The 13,294-nt window shown below is 45.2% G+C and overlaps 1 protein-coding gene across 3 annotated transcripts in view; it reads left to right on the top strand.

Annotated features, from left to right (window-relative positions):
• Positions 1-13,294, top strand: part of GRM3 (glutamate metabotropic receptor 3) — a 151,592-nt gene that overhangs the window by 111,335 nt on the left and 26,963 nt on the right. For all 3 annotated transcript variants that reach the window (XM_053407387.1, XM_053407388.1, XM_053407385.1), the window contains exon 2: positions 4,155-4,761. In XM_053407387.1, coding sequence (XP_053263362.1) covers positions 4,264-4,761 — 498 coding nt within the window. In that variant the 5' untranslated portion in view covers positions 4,155-4,263. The remainder of the gene's footprint in view (positions 1-4,154; positions 4,762-13,294) is intronic.

The following is a 13,294-nucleotide window of genomic DNA, read 5'->3' as shown; positions in this document are numbered from 1 at the left end:
TTCTTTATGTATGCTACAACAGCAGCAAGAATACTTATTGCAAAGTATTGGAAGACACAAGATCTACCCACCCTGGAAGAGTGGCAGATGAAGGTGATGGACTATATGGAACTGGCGGAAATGACTGGCAGAATCCGAGACCAGGGAGAAGAGTCGGTGGAAGAAGATTGGAAGAAATTTAAAGACTATTTACAGAAATATTGCAAAATTAATGAATGTTAGAATGATGTCTGAATGAATTTATGTGGTTTTAGCAGTAATGTTATAAAGGAGCATGTAAAAATGGGTTGTTAATAGGTGAGAATGTAAAGTTACAATATATTAAGATAAATGATTAAGATAAAAACAAAGATGGAAAGGATTTGCTGAATTAACTAACTGAACTGGAATACAAAAAAGGGAGGTGTGAGGAGGTCAAGGAAACAAGCAAATGAAAGATAAGATATGGAAAAACTGATTTGTTTTTATTTGTTTTAATTTTTCAGTATTTTGTATTTTTTGTTTTATTACTTTTTCTTATTTTTGTAATTTTTCGAAATTGTGTCGGTCACGACTGGACCAAATGGTCAGGGGTCCCTTTACCTTTACTATTTAAATACTAGATTGTGATACATCAAAATTTAAGTCCTTTTCATTCCTACTGATTTCAGCAGCAGAATTAAGCAAGACTATATATGACTTTTTTTAGAAAACATCAACAGAGCAGAACAGCATCTAGCTGCAAACAGAGAGTTCTTAATCTGCAATCATTGCACAACTCTTGGTTTGCACCAGATTTGTCTGGAATGTAAGCCAAGTTATCTGCCCCCAAAATTGGGAAATAGCTTGCCTCACTTCTGAACTTGGGCTGTCCTTTGTCTCCACTGTAACGCCATTAGACATGTTAATACAGTTAAGTAGTGTATAAATTTTGTTAAATAAAATAAAATAATAAGCCCCCAAATCCCTCCCACCCAACCAGTCACTGGGTGAAGGAATGAGGCAGGACTTTATGGTATATGTCAGTACACCACAAAGATGCAAGATCCTGGTAGCCCTTGGGAAATGTAATTTCCCCAAGGGCAGCTGAAACCTTAAATTTATTGTACTGCTCTACTCTGCTTCCTGGAACAAGAAGGAACCATGCAGTCTTAATTTTTTTTGCTGTAACTTCTGAAACCTCTGTGAGAAAAATCTTCACTTATTTGCAAAGCTAACTGTCTGTGATTTATTCTAGCCCAAGTATTTTTGTAAGGAACATTTGCTGAAAGGTGGTTGAGGGTAGATGCAAATCTAACCAGGTTTTAATTTGCTTGGAGCAATCTCCATGTTGCTAAATCTGCTATGAGAGACTAAGAATCTTTCTTCTAAACCTCACTCTCCAATACGGTTGGGTGAGAAGGGAAGTGGGTGCTCCGCAGGTGAAGGGGGCTTAAATGTGAATTCTTCTCCAGTTGGAATTTAATTATGAAATATCCAGGGCTCTCAATACTCCTCCCTTTGTTGAGATGAGTCCTTGAAATTCATATCCAAACACCAGGGATATGTGTTTTGTTGGTATCTCTTATCCTTTGGAGACATCGTCTTTGCTAACCTTGGAGCTTGTGCACATGAAATAACAAAAGCAGATTGCCAGTGGTGAACAGTGAAGACACTTTTTTGCAGCACAGATATCACTTTTCGTCCATGAAGGCAAAACTCTGGACTTCTTAGATAAGCTACAGTTGAGGCTGTTTGTCAATAGAAAAAGCGTCTTGACCATTTTACAGGAGTTCCTACCAATTTAAAGCCTGCAGATCCCCCTCCTTTGCCTCACAATCACATGGGTGGGAAGGAGAAGAAAGAGAAGAAAACTACAGCAACAAACAACCTTGTTTCTCCTTCTTTTGGTGTTAAATTTTAATTTTCTCTCCTTTAAATTTCTTAGCACTCTCTTTTAAATAATGCTAAGTGTTTCTAAATTATACATAGGCCTGCAAGTGCCATCATTATAAATTCTGCTTTAAGGAAAAAGGTAAGTACAGTCATGCATTATTAAAGTGCCCTATATAAATATTACCATACTTGATTTACTTTGAGGGCTAACACACCAATCTTGCAATTTAATGAAACAGGATCAAGGACAAAAAACAACAACCAGTGCTCCCCCCAATATACATACCTCACCCAGAATATATGGTGTGTGTAAGTGCTTAAGCTTGCTTCTGGCATGATCAGGGGCACAATCTACCAGACAGGGGTGCTCTGCATCTAGCGGGGAGCTGGTATCAGCCCCACCAGAGTGGACAGAATGAGAAGCTGGATCCGGGGGAACCCAAGAGAACAAAAATGTAAGAATAGTCCTCCTGCTTGTGACCCAGGCTCAATCTCAACACAGAAATGTAAGAGTCCTACTGGAGCAGACAAAAGCCCTGTCTAGTCCAGCATTCTGTTTCCATAGAGACCAACCAAATGCCAATGATGATGATGCTTTTTCCAGAAAAGTGGAACTCAAAATGACTTTCCACCAGGGCATGAGCACAATAGCCCTCTCCCGCCAATTCCCTCCTATTCAGAGGTGTCCTGTCTCAGATATTAGAGGCACTAAATAGCCATCATGACTAATAACCACTTTTACCCTCCATGAATTTGTCCAGTCCCATTTTAAAGCCATCTAAGTCACTGGCCACCACTAAATCTCCCAGCAGCAAATGCTGTCGTTCAACTGGGCACTATGTGCAGAAGTGCTTCCTTTTGTCTGTTCTTAATCAGGCATTCGTCTTCACTGCCTGACCCTGGGTTCAAGTATTATGAGAAAAAAAGAGCGAGTCTTCTCTCTGCCTACTTTCCCCATATTATTTCTAGGTCCACAATATCGTTTTTGAGCTGCACATCCTGTTTCCCACAGCAGTCAGCCAAAGCAACTCTGGACAGTCAGTATTTTGCAGGGGAAAATATATGCACATGCCAGGAAATTCGAGGTTGCGCAATTAAAGCAGATGAAAGTGCTCTCTCACACTAGTGCTCTCTCACACATCTGACCGGATGTGATGCAAGTCAACTGCTCCCTAGTTCTCAGATAACCCTCCTTCCTCAGCTGATCTGTGCAGATCAGGGTGGGTGTGTGGGTGTGTGGGTGTGGGTGTGTGTGTGTGTGTGAGAGAGAGAGAGAGAGAGAGAGAGAGACCACTAGGCCCATACAGAGCTTGTCTGAGGTGCAGGGCAGAAGTCCCTGGTCAGCTGGGAGGCACGGGGCATTCTTGGCATGACAGCATAAGCTGGCTTAGCCCTCTGAGGTCAACAGCAGGTGTACCTGGCTCTCCCTACCATCTGTACGGGCTGCCTACCACTGACATGTTGATCAAAGTGCTTGGCCCCACCCTGAGGATTGGGCAAATGTGGTTCTAGGCCCCAAAAAGGTTAGCCACCCCTAATTTCAGCAATATATGGTATCTATGTGGGGGTTTTCCTTGGAGTGCATGGCTGAAGAGTATCTTTGGGCAAACTAGGGGGATTCTGAAGAGGAACAGGAGTAGGGTTTGTGACAAGGACAATGAACCTGCTCTTCCCTTGCCTACACTCATGTTTATGTGCCCAGGCAGAACAGTGAACCAGAAAGCCACTTACCTAGTTATGTAGCCAGGAAGGGTAAAGCAGGTGTCTTGATTGACAGCACACTAACATGTGGTTGACACTGTCAGAGCTGGCAACTCTGGTCAATGGTTAGTCAGTTTATATTGGTCCATGTGCATCACATTTGTACTGCCCAGTATTTGGGTGCAGGGGGCTTTTCTTTTTCCTGAGCTCTTCTTTTCCACAGCTGAATCTTCTTTGTGCTAACAGATCACTCTCACTGCATTGTGACATAAGGACAGAGGCCCATTTCATAAAATGCAAGAGCTTCACATGTATCACTGTGTGCACAATCGTCGCCTACACTCATCACATCACTGCCTGCCCCCATGTGCTTTTTTGAGTGGGAAGAGTTATGTGAACTTGGCTATCTCTGCAAAGCCCTCGTGCCACATGTTCAGGAGCTGTGAGATGAAGGGTTTGGGTGCATGGTTACTCCTACACCACAGAAAATGTTTTCAGAGTCCTCTGAAACCTTAAAGACCAGCTCAGTATGTGTTCAGTGGGGAAAAGCCATCATGTGTCTTACTTTAGGCTTTTCTAACCATTTTTCATCTCTCTAGAGACTTGATGGAAGATCTGGCCGGCTTGCGCCTCCCTCGCCCATGGCATGGCATTTCATATTGCCACACAATGCGCTGGAAGGAATGAAGGTCACTAGCACTCCTACAGATGCTTCTTAGAGCTGTCAGAACAGGACCAACAAAGATGTTTGCAAAGCTCCATGTGCTTGCGCTGGCTTTATTTTCCAAAGGAGGCTTCCTTTCTCTAGGTGACCACAACTTTATGAGGAAAGAAATTAAGATTGAAGGAGACCTGGTTTTGGGTGGTCTGTTCCCTATTAAGGAAAAGGGCAGTGGAGCAGAAGAATGTGGGAGAATCAATGAAGACCGAGGTATCCAGCGTTTGGAGGCAATGTTGTTTGCGATTGATGAGATCAACAGAGACAGCTCCTTGCTCCCAGGAATTAAGCTTGGAGTTCACATTTTGGACACTTGCTCCCGGGACACGTATGCATTAGAACAGTCCCTGGAGTTTGTCAGGGCTTCTTTGACTAAAGTGGATGAAGCCGAATATATGTGTCCTGATGGGTCGTACGCAATTCAAGAAAACATCCCACTACTCATTGCAGGAGTCATTGGAGGTTCTTACAGCAGCGTCTCCATACAGGTGAGATATCTTAAGTCTTAAGAACAAGTTTTCCATCTCAATGTCCTTTTACCTACTCTACAGAATCCAATGGGAAAACACTCGTAAGCCCATGTGGGTGTCAGGGAAGAACCAGACATGTGGGTCATGCTACCCAGCTGAGGTTCCTCCCAAAAGGAGCTGGAAAGTGTAGCAGCTCCTGTCAGACAGAGCCACCTGAATTACACTCAGCAGGCAGAAAAGGACGTCTGCATAACCAGGGCTGCAAAGGATGGGTGGAGTGTGGCTTTGGGTATAAAAGGGCAGAGAAACCACAGAGTGAAAGGGAGTTTGAGAGACTTGCTGATGAAGATTGGTGATCATCATTTGACCACAGAGGATAACCCTGAAGCATGATGTTCACTGGCAGGAGCAGGAGGTCATCTCCTTCCTTCTCTAGCTTGATGCCAGAATTAGGACTAGTGGAAGAGAGGGCATTCTCCTTCCAAAAGCCCAGGAATTGCCTTCACACTGCATGTGGTGGACCAAGCTGAGTTCAGTTCTGCTATGGATGACTTTGACATAAGAATACTGAGTTCAATTTGGAAATGTCTTCTCTAGTCAAACTTGGATCAATGTGAGATGTTGTGTTTACCCTAACTCAGTAGTGGAGCACATGCTTGACATGCGCAGAGTCCTAAGTTCAACCCCTGGCATCTCCAGGCTCTCAGGCAGACTCTTGATTTTAAAAATCCTGCACTTGAGAACATGGTGAGCCACTGCCAATTAGCGTTGGCAATACTGGGGTAAGGATGGGCCAATGATCTGATTCAGTATGGGGTCACTTCAAATATTAGAGGGGGGGTCACCTCTGGCCTGGAGACCAAACGTCATCCTCCTGGCCTCTCTATTTGGTCCTTTCCCCAAGAGACACCCCTCACTCGCTTGACTCTTTGAGCTCTTTTGCCTGGCTGGAACGTGTCCTTGAACTGAGACGATGCTTGCCTGGTTCCCAGTTGCTGTGGAAAGCAGCTCTTTCGTGTTTAAATTTGCCCTCATTCATTGAGTCTTAAACCAACACAGTTGTCTCCAGTTCTGTACCTGTACCTGCAGATACACTGTACCTGCAGGCCCTCTGATGTCCTTCCCGCATAATCAGCTAGATGTAAACAGAGCCAAGGCTGGAAGGGATGGAGGAACACTGCTGTCCCAGAGATGTCTTGAAATGGGACGATTCTGCTGGTGGAGAGGGCCACCAGCAAAAGCAGAGTGACAGCGAGCCATGGAGGTAGTGCCTGACAGGGAAGAATCAGGGTGCACTATGCTCCATTTCCCCTCACCCCACCCTACATAGGCTATTTGAGAAGACTCTCAAAGAAGGGCCCACTTCAGCTAGATCTTCAAGGTGGACTCTAACTGTTTCCAGACAAAGGGAGACTTGGGGAGAATAAGTTGCTCCTCTCCAAGAACGTCTGGGTGCTCTGGAGCTGTAAGCAGACTTTTGTTCTCAAAGAATTGTGAGTTTTGGACTCAGTCTAGGGGGGCAGGACCTTGCAATATGGAATAATGAAACTTACACATATATTGGTTTCTTCTTCTAGTGAAACTGGCATAAATCACTTGTGGGACTAATAGTGCCCACCTTAGAATCAAAGAAATGGCATTAAGGAATGTAGACCTTTGGGGTCATCTCATCTAGTTTCCACGGCTAACAGAAGGCTCAGAGCACTGTAGTACATTGTCCAGTTCCAAATGCTCAGGCTCTCCTTCATGACTTGAAATTATAAAGGTGTAACAAGTAATGCATTTTGTACCAGCTATATGTGTTTACAAGCGTCTGACTCAAGCAGACCTTCCTCCTGAGATCAATAGCAAACGGCCTCAGTGCTAGAATGCAGGATTAGGGTCCAGTTGAAAAGATTTTTTTCTGGGAAAGAAATAACAGCTGTGGATCTGAAAGTTTGCTCAAGCACTTGAAACTCAAACTGGGGACAAGGTGACAAAGAACTCAATTGGACAATGCACATAGTAATACCACCCTGCCCATCTGGGGAACTCTATATGCACTCTATGTTCAGTAAGGTTGCCATTCTGTGACCATTCAGCATAAAACCATGGTCGCAACAAGTCAGGGAGACAGGGTTGATCTGTGCATGCACATTGCTCTGTACAGCACACACTGAATAGGCAGGGACTTTCCTTGGACAGTGGAGAGGTGAGCAGACACCCTGCCTCCCATGATGCATGTAACATAGCATCTAAGGTTACATGGAGGCATGACTCTATATCACACACATATAAGGTGGGCACCTGTGATTTCCTGCACCTGTGATTTCCTGATTGTCAGCTGATTAAAAAACCCCAACTCTTCTAGTAGCAGTGGGAAATCTAAAGCAGACCCACCAGGCCTCACCATTTGGCTCATGAAGCCATGTTGACCAAGCCACAGCCACCTGTCTTACGTGTCAGGTGTGGGGTAAGTAAAGATCTCTTTGTGTCCAAAAATGGGTTTGCAGGCTCCACTGATCATCTGAACGTGTAGAGACTTGTGTGTGGCATTTTGAAGTTCCAACCACAAGCTGATTTCAGGGCAACAGGCGTTGTGCATTGTAAGCTTAAGCCTACATGGTTTCTTTTCAAACTGTATGGATGAAGGGGGTCACCTGACAGCACTGTGACATCAGGTGCCCACCTGTCAAATTGGCCTGTTGGGGTGGGAGAGATAAGGATCTGGACTTTTAGCGAGATCCAGATCCCCACCCCTGATTTAGATTATTTATATGCTATTCTTTGCGTAAGCCACATTTTACTACAGTGGTCAAATAAAATTAAAAGAATACATAAAATCCATTTAAAAGCAACAACAACAATGCAACAAATCCCTAAATCACAATTACTAATAGGAGCAGCAGCAATGAATTCCTTTCTCTAATCAGGTCTGTCTCCTCCAGTAACCATAAAAGGTGTGTCCTAACCAGTCACCTAAAAATATGGAGAGTTGGGGCCAGATGCACCTCAGTGGAAGTTGCACATGCAGGCACCACCACTGATGTGTCCCTTTTAGTCACTATGCTACAATACATCTCTGCTCTAGTGGCATGGTCCTTCCATGTGTAAATATCTGTTGAACCTTTTAGATCTATTTGGGCTTTCAGTTCCCTCACATGTTTAGAATTGCCTGAGGGTGAGCATGGCCTTGCTGCCCAGCCCAGCTGCTCTACGGCATTCCAATGCCCAGACCCACCATTCATAGAATAGAATCATAGAGTTGGAAGAGACCACAAGGGCCATCGAGTCCAACCCCCTGCCAAGCAGGAAACACCATCAGAGCACTCCTGACATATGGTTGTCAAGCCTCTGCTTAAAGACCTCCAAAGAAACCTCTGCTTAAAGACCTCCATTGCCCAAGCATTGAAGGGGGAACGTCTACAGAAGGGAGCCTGTTGTACTCAGGAAGCCGCTGCACATAATTTTGAACCCTTGGCCATCCTGCATGTTCCTGCTGTGAGCACTGACCTTCCAGAATATGGAGGGTGGCAAAGCCTAGAATGGCAGCATGAGTGGGGCCACCCCCACTCGTGGGGGAGCACTGAATGCCCAAAGAGAGTTTAAGAGTCTTAAATATACACTCCTAAATTAGAAATCAATGGGCCAATGGGTGACAGAGTTGATGGGCATTAGAGCTGAAGTCTCCTGGATTGGGCAATTCCCTCCAGCACCTGATGTCTGGGCTTCCTGTGGTGCTTTGAAGTCCCAAGTTCGGGACTTCAAAGCACCTGTGATGTCAGGCAACTGACAGGTGGGCAGTCAAACTGGGTGCACAAAGCCAAAAAGGTTCCCTATGCCTGACATAGGGGATGTCAGGGCTGGTTCAGCTACAGCACTGAGACTCAGAGATGAGCAATAAAGGTGATTCTTTATTCAAGGAAACGGAATTCAAACTGAGAATCCTATGGGCAAGACTGGCCCTGGTAAAGCAGTTGCCAGAGTCTCCCGCTTCCGCCTGTCTCCTTCCCATCTGGCTCTTTTCGCAGCACTCTTAAACTCCATTGGGGGGCTGTGCTCCCTGTGCTCTTCGTTCTGCAAAAGCTGCTGGAGATAAGCAGGGGGGGAGCTCAATACAGCAGGACTGGCAGGCTCCTCCGACTCTGTTACAGCCTCACCCCCTCCTTCCCAGCTGCCTCTTCTTCCTCTCTCTCACCTGTCAGCACCCCACCATTGTGTTCCCCTTCATCCCCTGACCTGTCTTCCAAGTCCACCTCCTCTCCCCTGGCTCTGATCCTCTTCTGAGGCTTCCACAGAGAGGGTTCTCCCAGGGATGTACCCTCACATCAAAACCTCACACTTCCACACATTGGAAGTTTAAAATGTATGCACACCTGAAGAACTCCCTGCTTCTCTGCCGCAAATGGAACGTATGACATTGACTTGCCCTGAGCTAGGTCAGTGGTCTATCTAATAGCCCAGGGTTTTCCTCAATGCAGCTGCTCTCCAAGGTCTCAGGCAGAGAAAGCCTTCCTCCGTGTATTGTTCAGATCCTTTAACAGCAGGGTCTTCCTGCGTGCAGAACAGAAGCTCTCCCATTAAGCCATTCGCTCTCTCACTTTGTGTTCTGTTGCGGGTGGGGGTGGGGGTGGCTTGCTTTCATTAATCCCTGGAGTGGGATGATCCATCACCATCATTGTTCCAAAACTGCCTGTCAAAGAGAACAAAGGGAATCAGGGGCATCATATTGCTTAAATATGGGCAGTGGGTGAAGTAGGTCTGAAGCCACCTTCTCTTGAATATCCTTATGAAAATCAGCAGGAAGGCTCCACAGGATGTGTCTGGAGGCTCATAGCTCACCCTCACTGCATGTTTCAAGATAAACATTGCGAAAGCAGAGTGATAATGTGCGCTGAGCTGAGCTATTCCAACCAAGAGCACCTCCATTTCTGCCTTTGTTGTAATTTGCAGCAATATTTACAATGTCCTGCAAATTCTGTCTGGACAGCTGTCAGTCTGATCCTTTCTTTCTCCTGCCAGATTCTTGCTTCCCTCATCATCTCTCCCACCCCCCAAAATGGTAAATAAGCAATGAGCATCTTGACACACACAGTCAATAGTAAAAATTTAAAAAAAAATCTAAAGAGCATAATCTGGAGCCAATTAAAATCATGTGAGTTTGAAAGAGAGATGGCAGCAAGAGTTTGCCTAGAAAGACCAGTGGTGGAATAGCACTGTGTGATTTAGCTTTGCTAGAGAAGGAAGAATATCATTCTTCTCATGCACCCCTCATTCCTGAGCTCTTCTAATGTAATTCTATTTAATTAGCTGTGCTTTCCTTCCAGATTTTTCATGTCATTTCATTTTGGATGCAATTTGGATTCCCCCAGTCTGGTTTACTAACAATTTCTAAATAGGATTTGATTAATATAGTTCACACTTTTCAGTATCTGCTAACTATCCAACCATGTAGGCATCTCCACCACCTTAGAAGGTATTCCAGTATTCTGAGGTCTAATTGGTCATATAAACAGTATCGCTTCTCAGTTCTGTAAACTCAACAGCTCCATAAAAGCTGGACACCACAGGGGCATAATGGGGGGGGCTGGGGTGTGTGGATCCAGGCACATTTTTGAGAGGGGACACAGCCAGCCAGCCCCCCCCCCCCCGCTCCATAATCTGCGCCTGGCTCCAAATGAAACCAGCATATAGGGTATCAAGAAACGGCCAGACATAGTCTGAAGTACACTTTCCCAACTTGGTGCTCTCAAGAGGTTTGAACCTCCCAGCAGGCCTAGCTGACATTACCAGTGTTCAAGGATGCCGGGAGTTGTAATCCGAACCATCCAGAGAGCACCAGATTAGAGAACAATGGTGAAGGCACCTGGTACACCAACAGAAAAAACATTCTAATGGCAAGAGCTGTTTGACAGTACAGACATAGCTATTGGCCACAGTATGTTACCTGAACCGCCAAACCTGGCTGTGATAGCCCTTGGATGGAGAGCAGTTCAGAAGTATTGTGAAGAGCTGTTAGACAGTGAAAAGGTATCCCTCGGGAGATGGTGGACGCTCCTTCCTTGGAGGTCTTTAAGCAGAAGTTGGACGGCCATCTGTCAGGGATGCTTTACTTGAGATTCCTGCATGGCAGGGGGTGGACATGACCTCCAGGGATCCTCAGGCATCTCCTCCAGGTTCTGCCCAGGCTATGATCCACCACCTGAGAGCCACAGGCTGAGAGCCCTTTCTTTTCATTCTTCAGCTTATGCCAGAGAACCAAGCCTCAAGCAAGATGTGTGACTTTAATCACCAAATACCTGGGGGAGAGAACAAACAGCAGACAAATGTTCAGATTGAGCTGGTCCTGGTAGAACCCCTCTCTCCCATTTCTCCCTGATGTCATGTGCTTTGCTGGGCCTGCTCTTTCAACATCTACACTTTCATAGAATCATAGAATTGTAGAGTTGGAAGAGATCTTGAGGGCCATCTAGTCCAACCCCCTGCGATGCAGGAATCTCAACTAGATCACACACAACACAACAGATGGCCACCCAACCTCTGCTTAAAAACCTCCAAGGAAGGAGAGTCCACCACCTCCCAAGGGAGATTGTTCCACTGTTGAACAGCTCTGACTGTCAGAAAGCTCTCCCTGACGTTTAGTCAGAATCTCTTTTCTTTTAACTTGAAGCCATTGTTTCGGGCCCAGCCTCCGTAGCAGAAGAAAGCATATCCAAGTGAACAGCAGCTCAGATCTCCATATCGTAAGGTGTCCCTGCACAACTGGGGTCCCAATCACATGGGAGAGCCTGTGCCTGTGCAGATGTTCTTAGCAGATTCCCTCCAGGAAGCCCCTGTGGTGTGTGGCTGCTGGGGTCCATGCTCTGAACATGAGCGCTACATACAGAGGACAGCATGATGAACAGGGTTCCCTAGGCATCTGAGGAAATTGTCCGGTGCCAGAGAAGCCAAGGCCAGAGCAGTGAATCACCCATCGTTACTGCAGGCCCCCTCCCCTGTGGGCAGGACCTTTAGGCCTGCAGGTTGTCTGAGAGCACAGCCTTTGCAAAATACAGGGCTATGTCCGTGGCAGGAGGGCACAGGGGGTGGGGGTGGCATACCATCCATGTTCCTCTGCAGATGGAATGGCAATGCTGTAAAGTTGGTGTTATGTACTGAGTTGAATAGGATCCAAACTGCAGCAGTCTGATTGGTCCTAGAACAATAGGATCCAAAAGACAGCAGTCTGAGTGGTCCTAGAACAATAGGATTCAGAAGGCAGCAGTCTGATTGGTCCTAGAACAATGCAGCAGTATGATTGGTTGGCAGGAACTACCCAATCATGCTCCAGATAGAAGTGAATCCACAACCTGATTGGCTTACAGTAGAATTCCGGAATTAGCCAATCATGTGCAGCCCATTGTGTAAATAATGTATATAAAGCAGATACTTTGAGGGGACTTTCATTCATTCCTCCTCACCACTATGAGCTGAATAAAAAGCATGAAATCACTTTGCGACTCTATTTCAGTTGGCATCAAAAAGGTGTGAATCAGGGGCCTCCTTTGGAAGGAAAGTGCCTCCACTCTGACTGTTCTGCTTTGCTAATCAAGTCATAAGAGGCTTTAAGGCACTGCCTTCCTGGGGTGCTATAATAGCAGATAATGAATATTTAGCTAGATTTTTACAGTTTAATATCCAAGATGGCTGGCAGGCAATAACTCTGAACAGGCACAGTTTCATTTTTCAGGGTTATTTTTTCTTAATTTTTTTCCCTGCAGGCACCAATGTGGTTAGAGAATCTGTTTTAAGCGAATGCAATAAAATCTTCTTAGAATATCCTAGTGATGCAATTAACAGATTTAGCTCTCAAATTTCCGTGAATGCACTGTATAATTTTAATATCTATTGACTGGGGCCTGAGTAAATAACTCGGTGACTTCTCAGACTACTGCTTTACAGCTTCTTGGATAAAATGTCAAAAAGCATTTTAACATGAATGTTGCTCACTTGATGATAGTAAGTTCGAGTAGCTGATTTGCCTGCAGGAAAAAGCCAGCACAAATAAAACTCTAGAAAGTAACCTTTCAGGTACCCTCAAACACAATAAACTTCCATGGAGCTGCTTTGCACATTCAAGCCTGGCCAACATCTGCATCAGAATGTGGTGACAGAATACTAAGATATATTGTTTTAGAAAATAGGTAGCAAATACCATTTAAAAATAGATATTTCCTGGGGGGGGGACCCCCAAACCCAGCAAGGAGAAATTTTCATCACATAATCCCTCTAATACATCTGGAACCAATCTGTGTAAAACTGTCATCATCTGCCATGTGGGGCAGACCCACCCCATATCTTTAAAGCACATTCAATATTCAAAGTGTGTGACTTCCCCAAACTAAACCTTGGCACTGTAGTTTATTAAGAGTGCCAGAAATCGCAGCTTTGTGAGGAGAAAACTACAGTTCCCAGGATTTAGGGAGGAAGTCATATACTTTAAGTGTATGTTGAATGTGCTTTAAACAAATGCTCTGGATCTGGAAACTGGAACGTGTCCAGAGGAGGGCAACCAAAATGGTCAAAGGTCTGG

This window comes from Podarcis raffonei, chromosome 10 (assembly GCF_027172205.1).
Source record: "Podarcis raffonei isolate rPodRaf1 chromosome 10, rPodRaf1.pri, whole genome shotgun sequence".
Taxonomy (NCBI): domain Eukaryota; kingdom Metazoa; phylum Chordata; class Lepidosauria; order Squamata; family Lacertidae; genus Podarcis; species Podarcis raffonei.
This window is presented reverse-complemented; position numbering and strand designations above follow the sequence as displayed.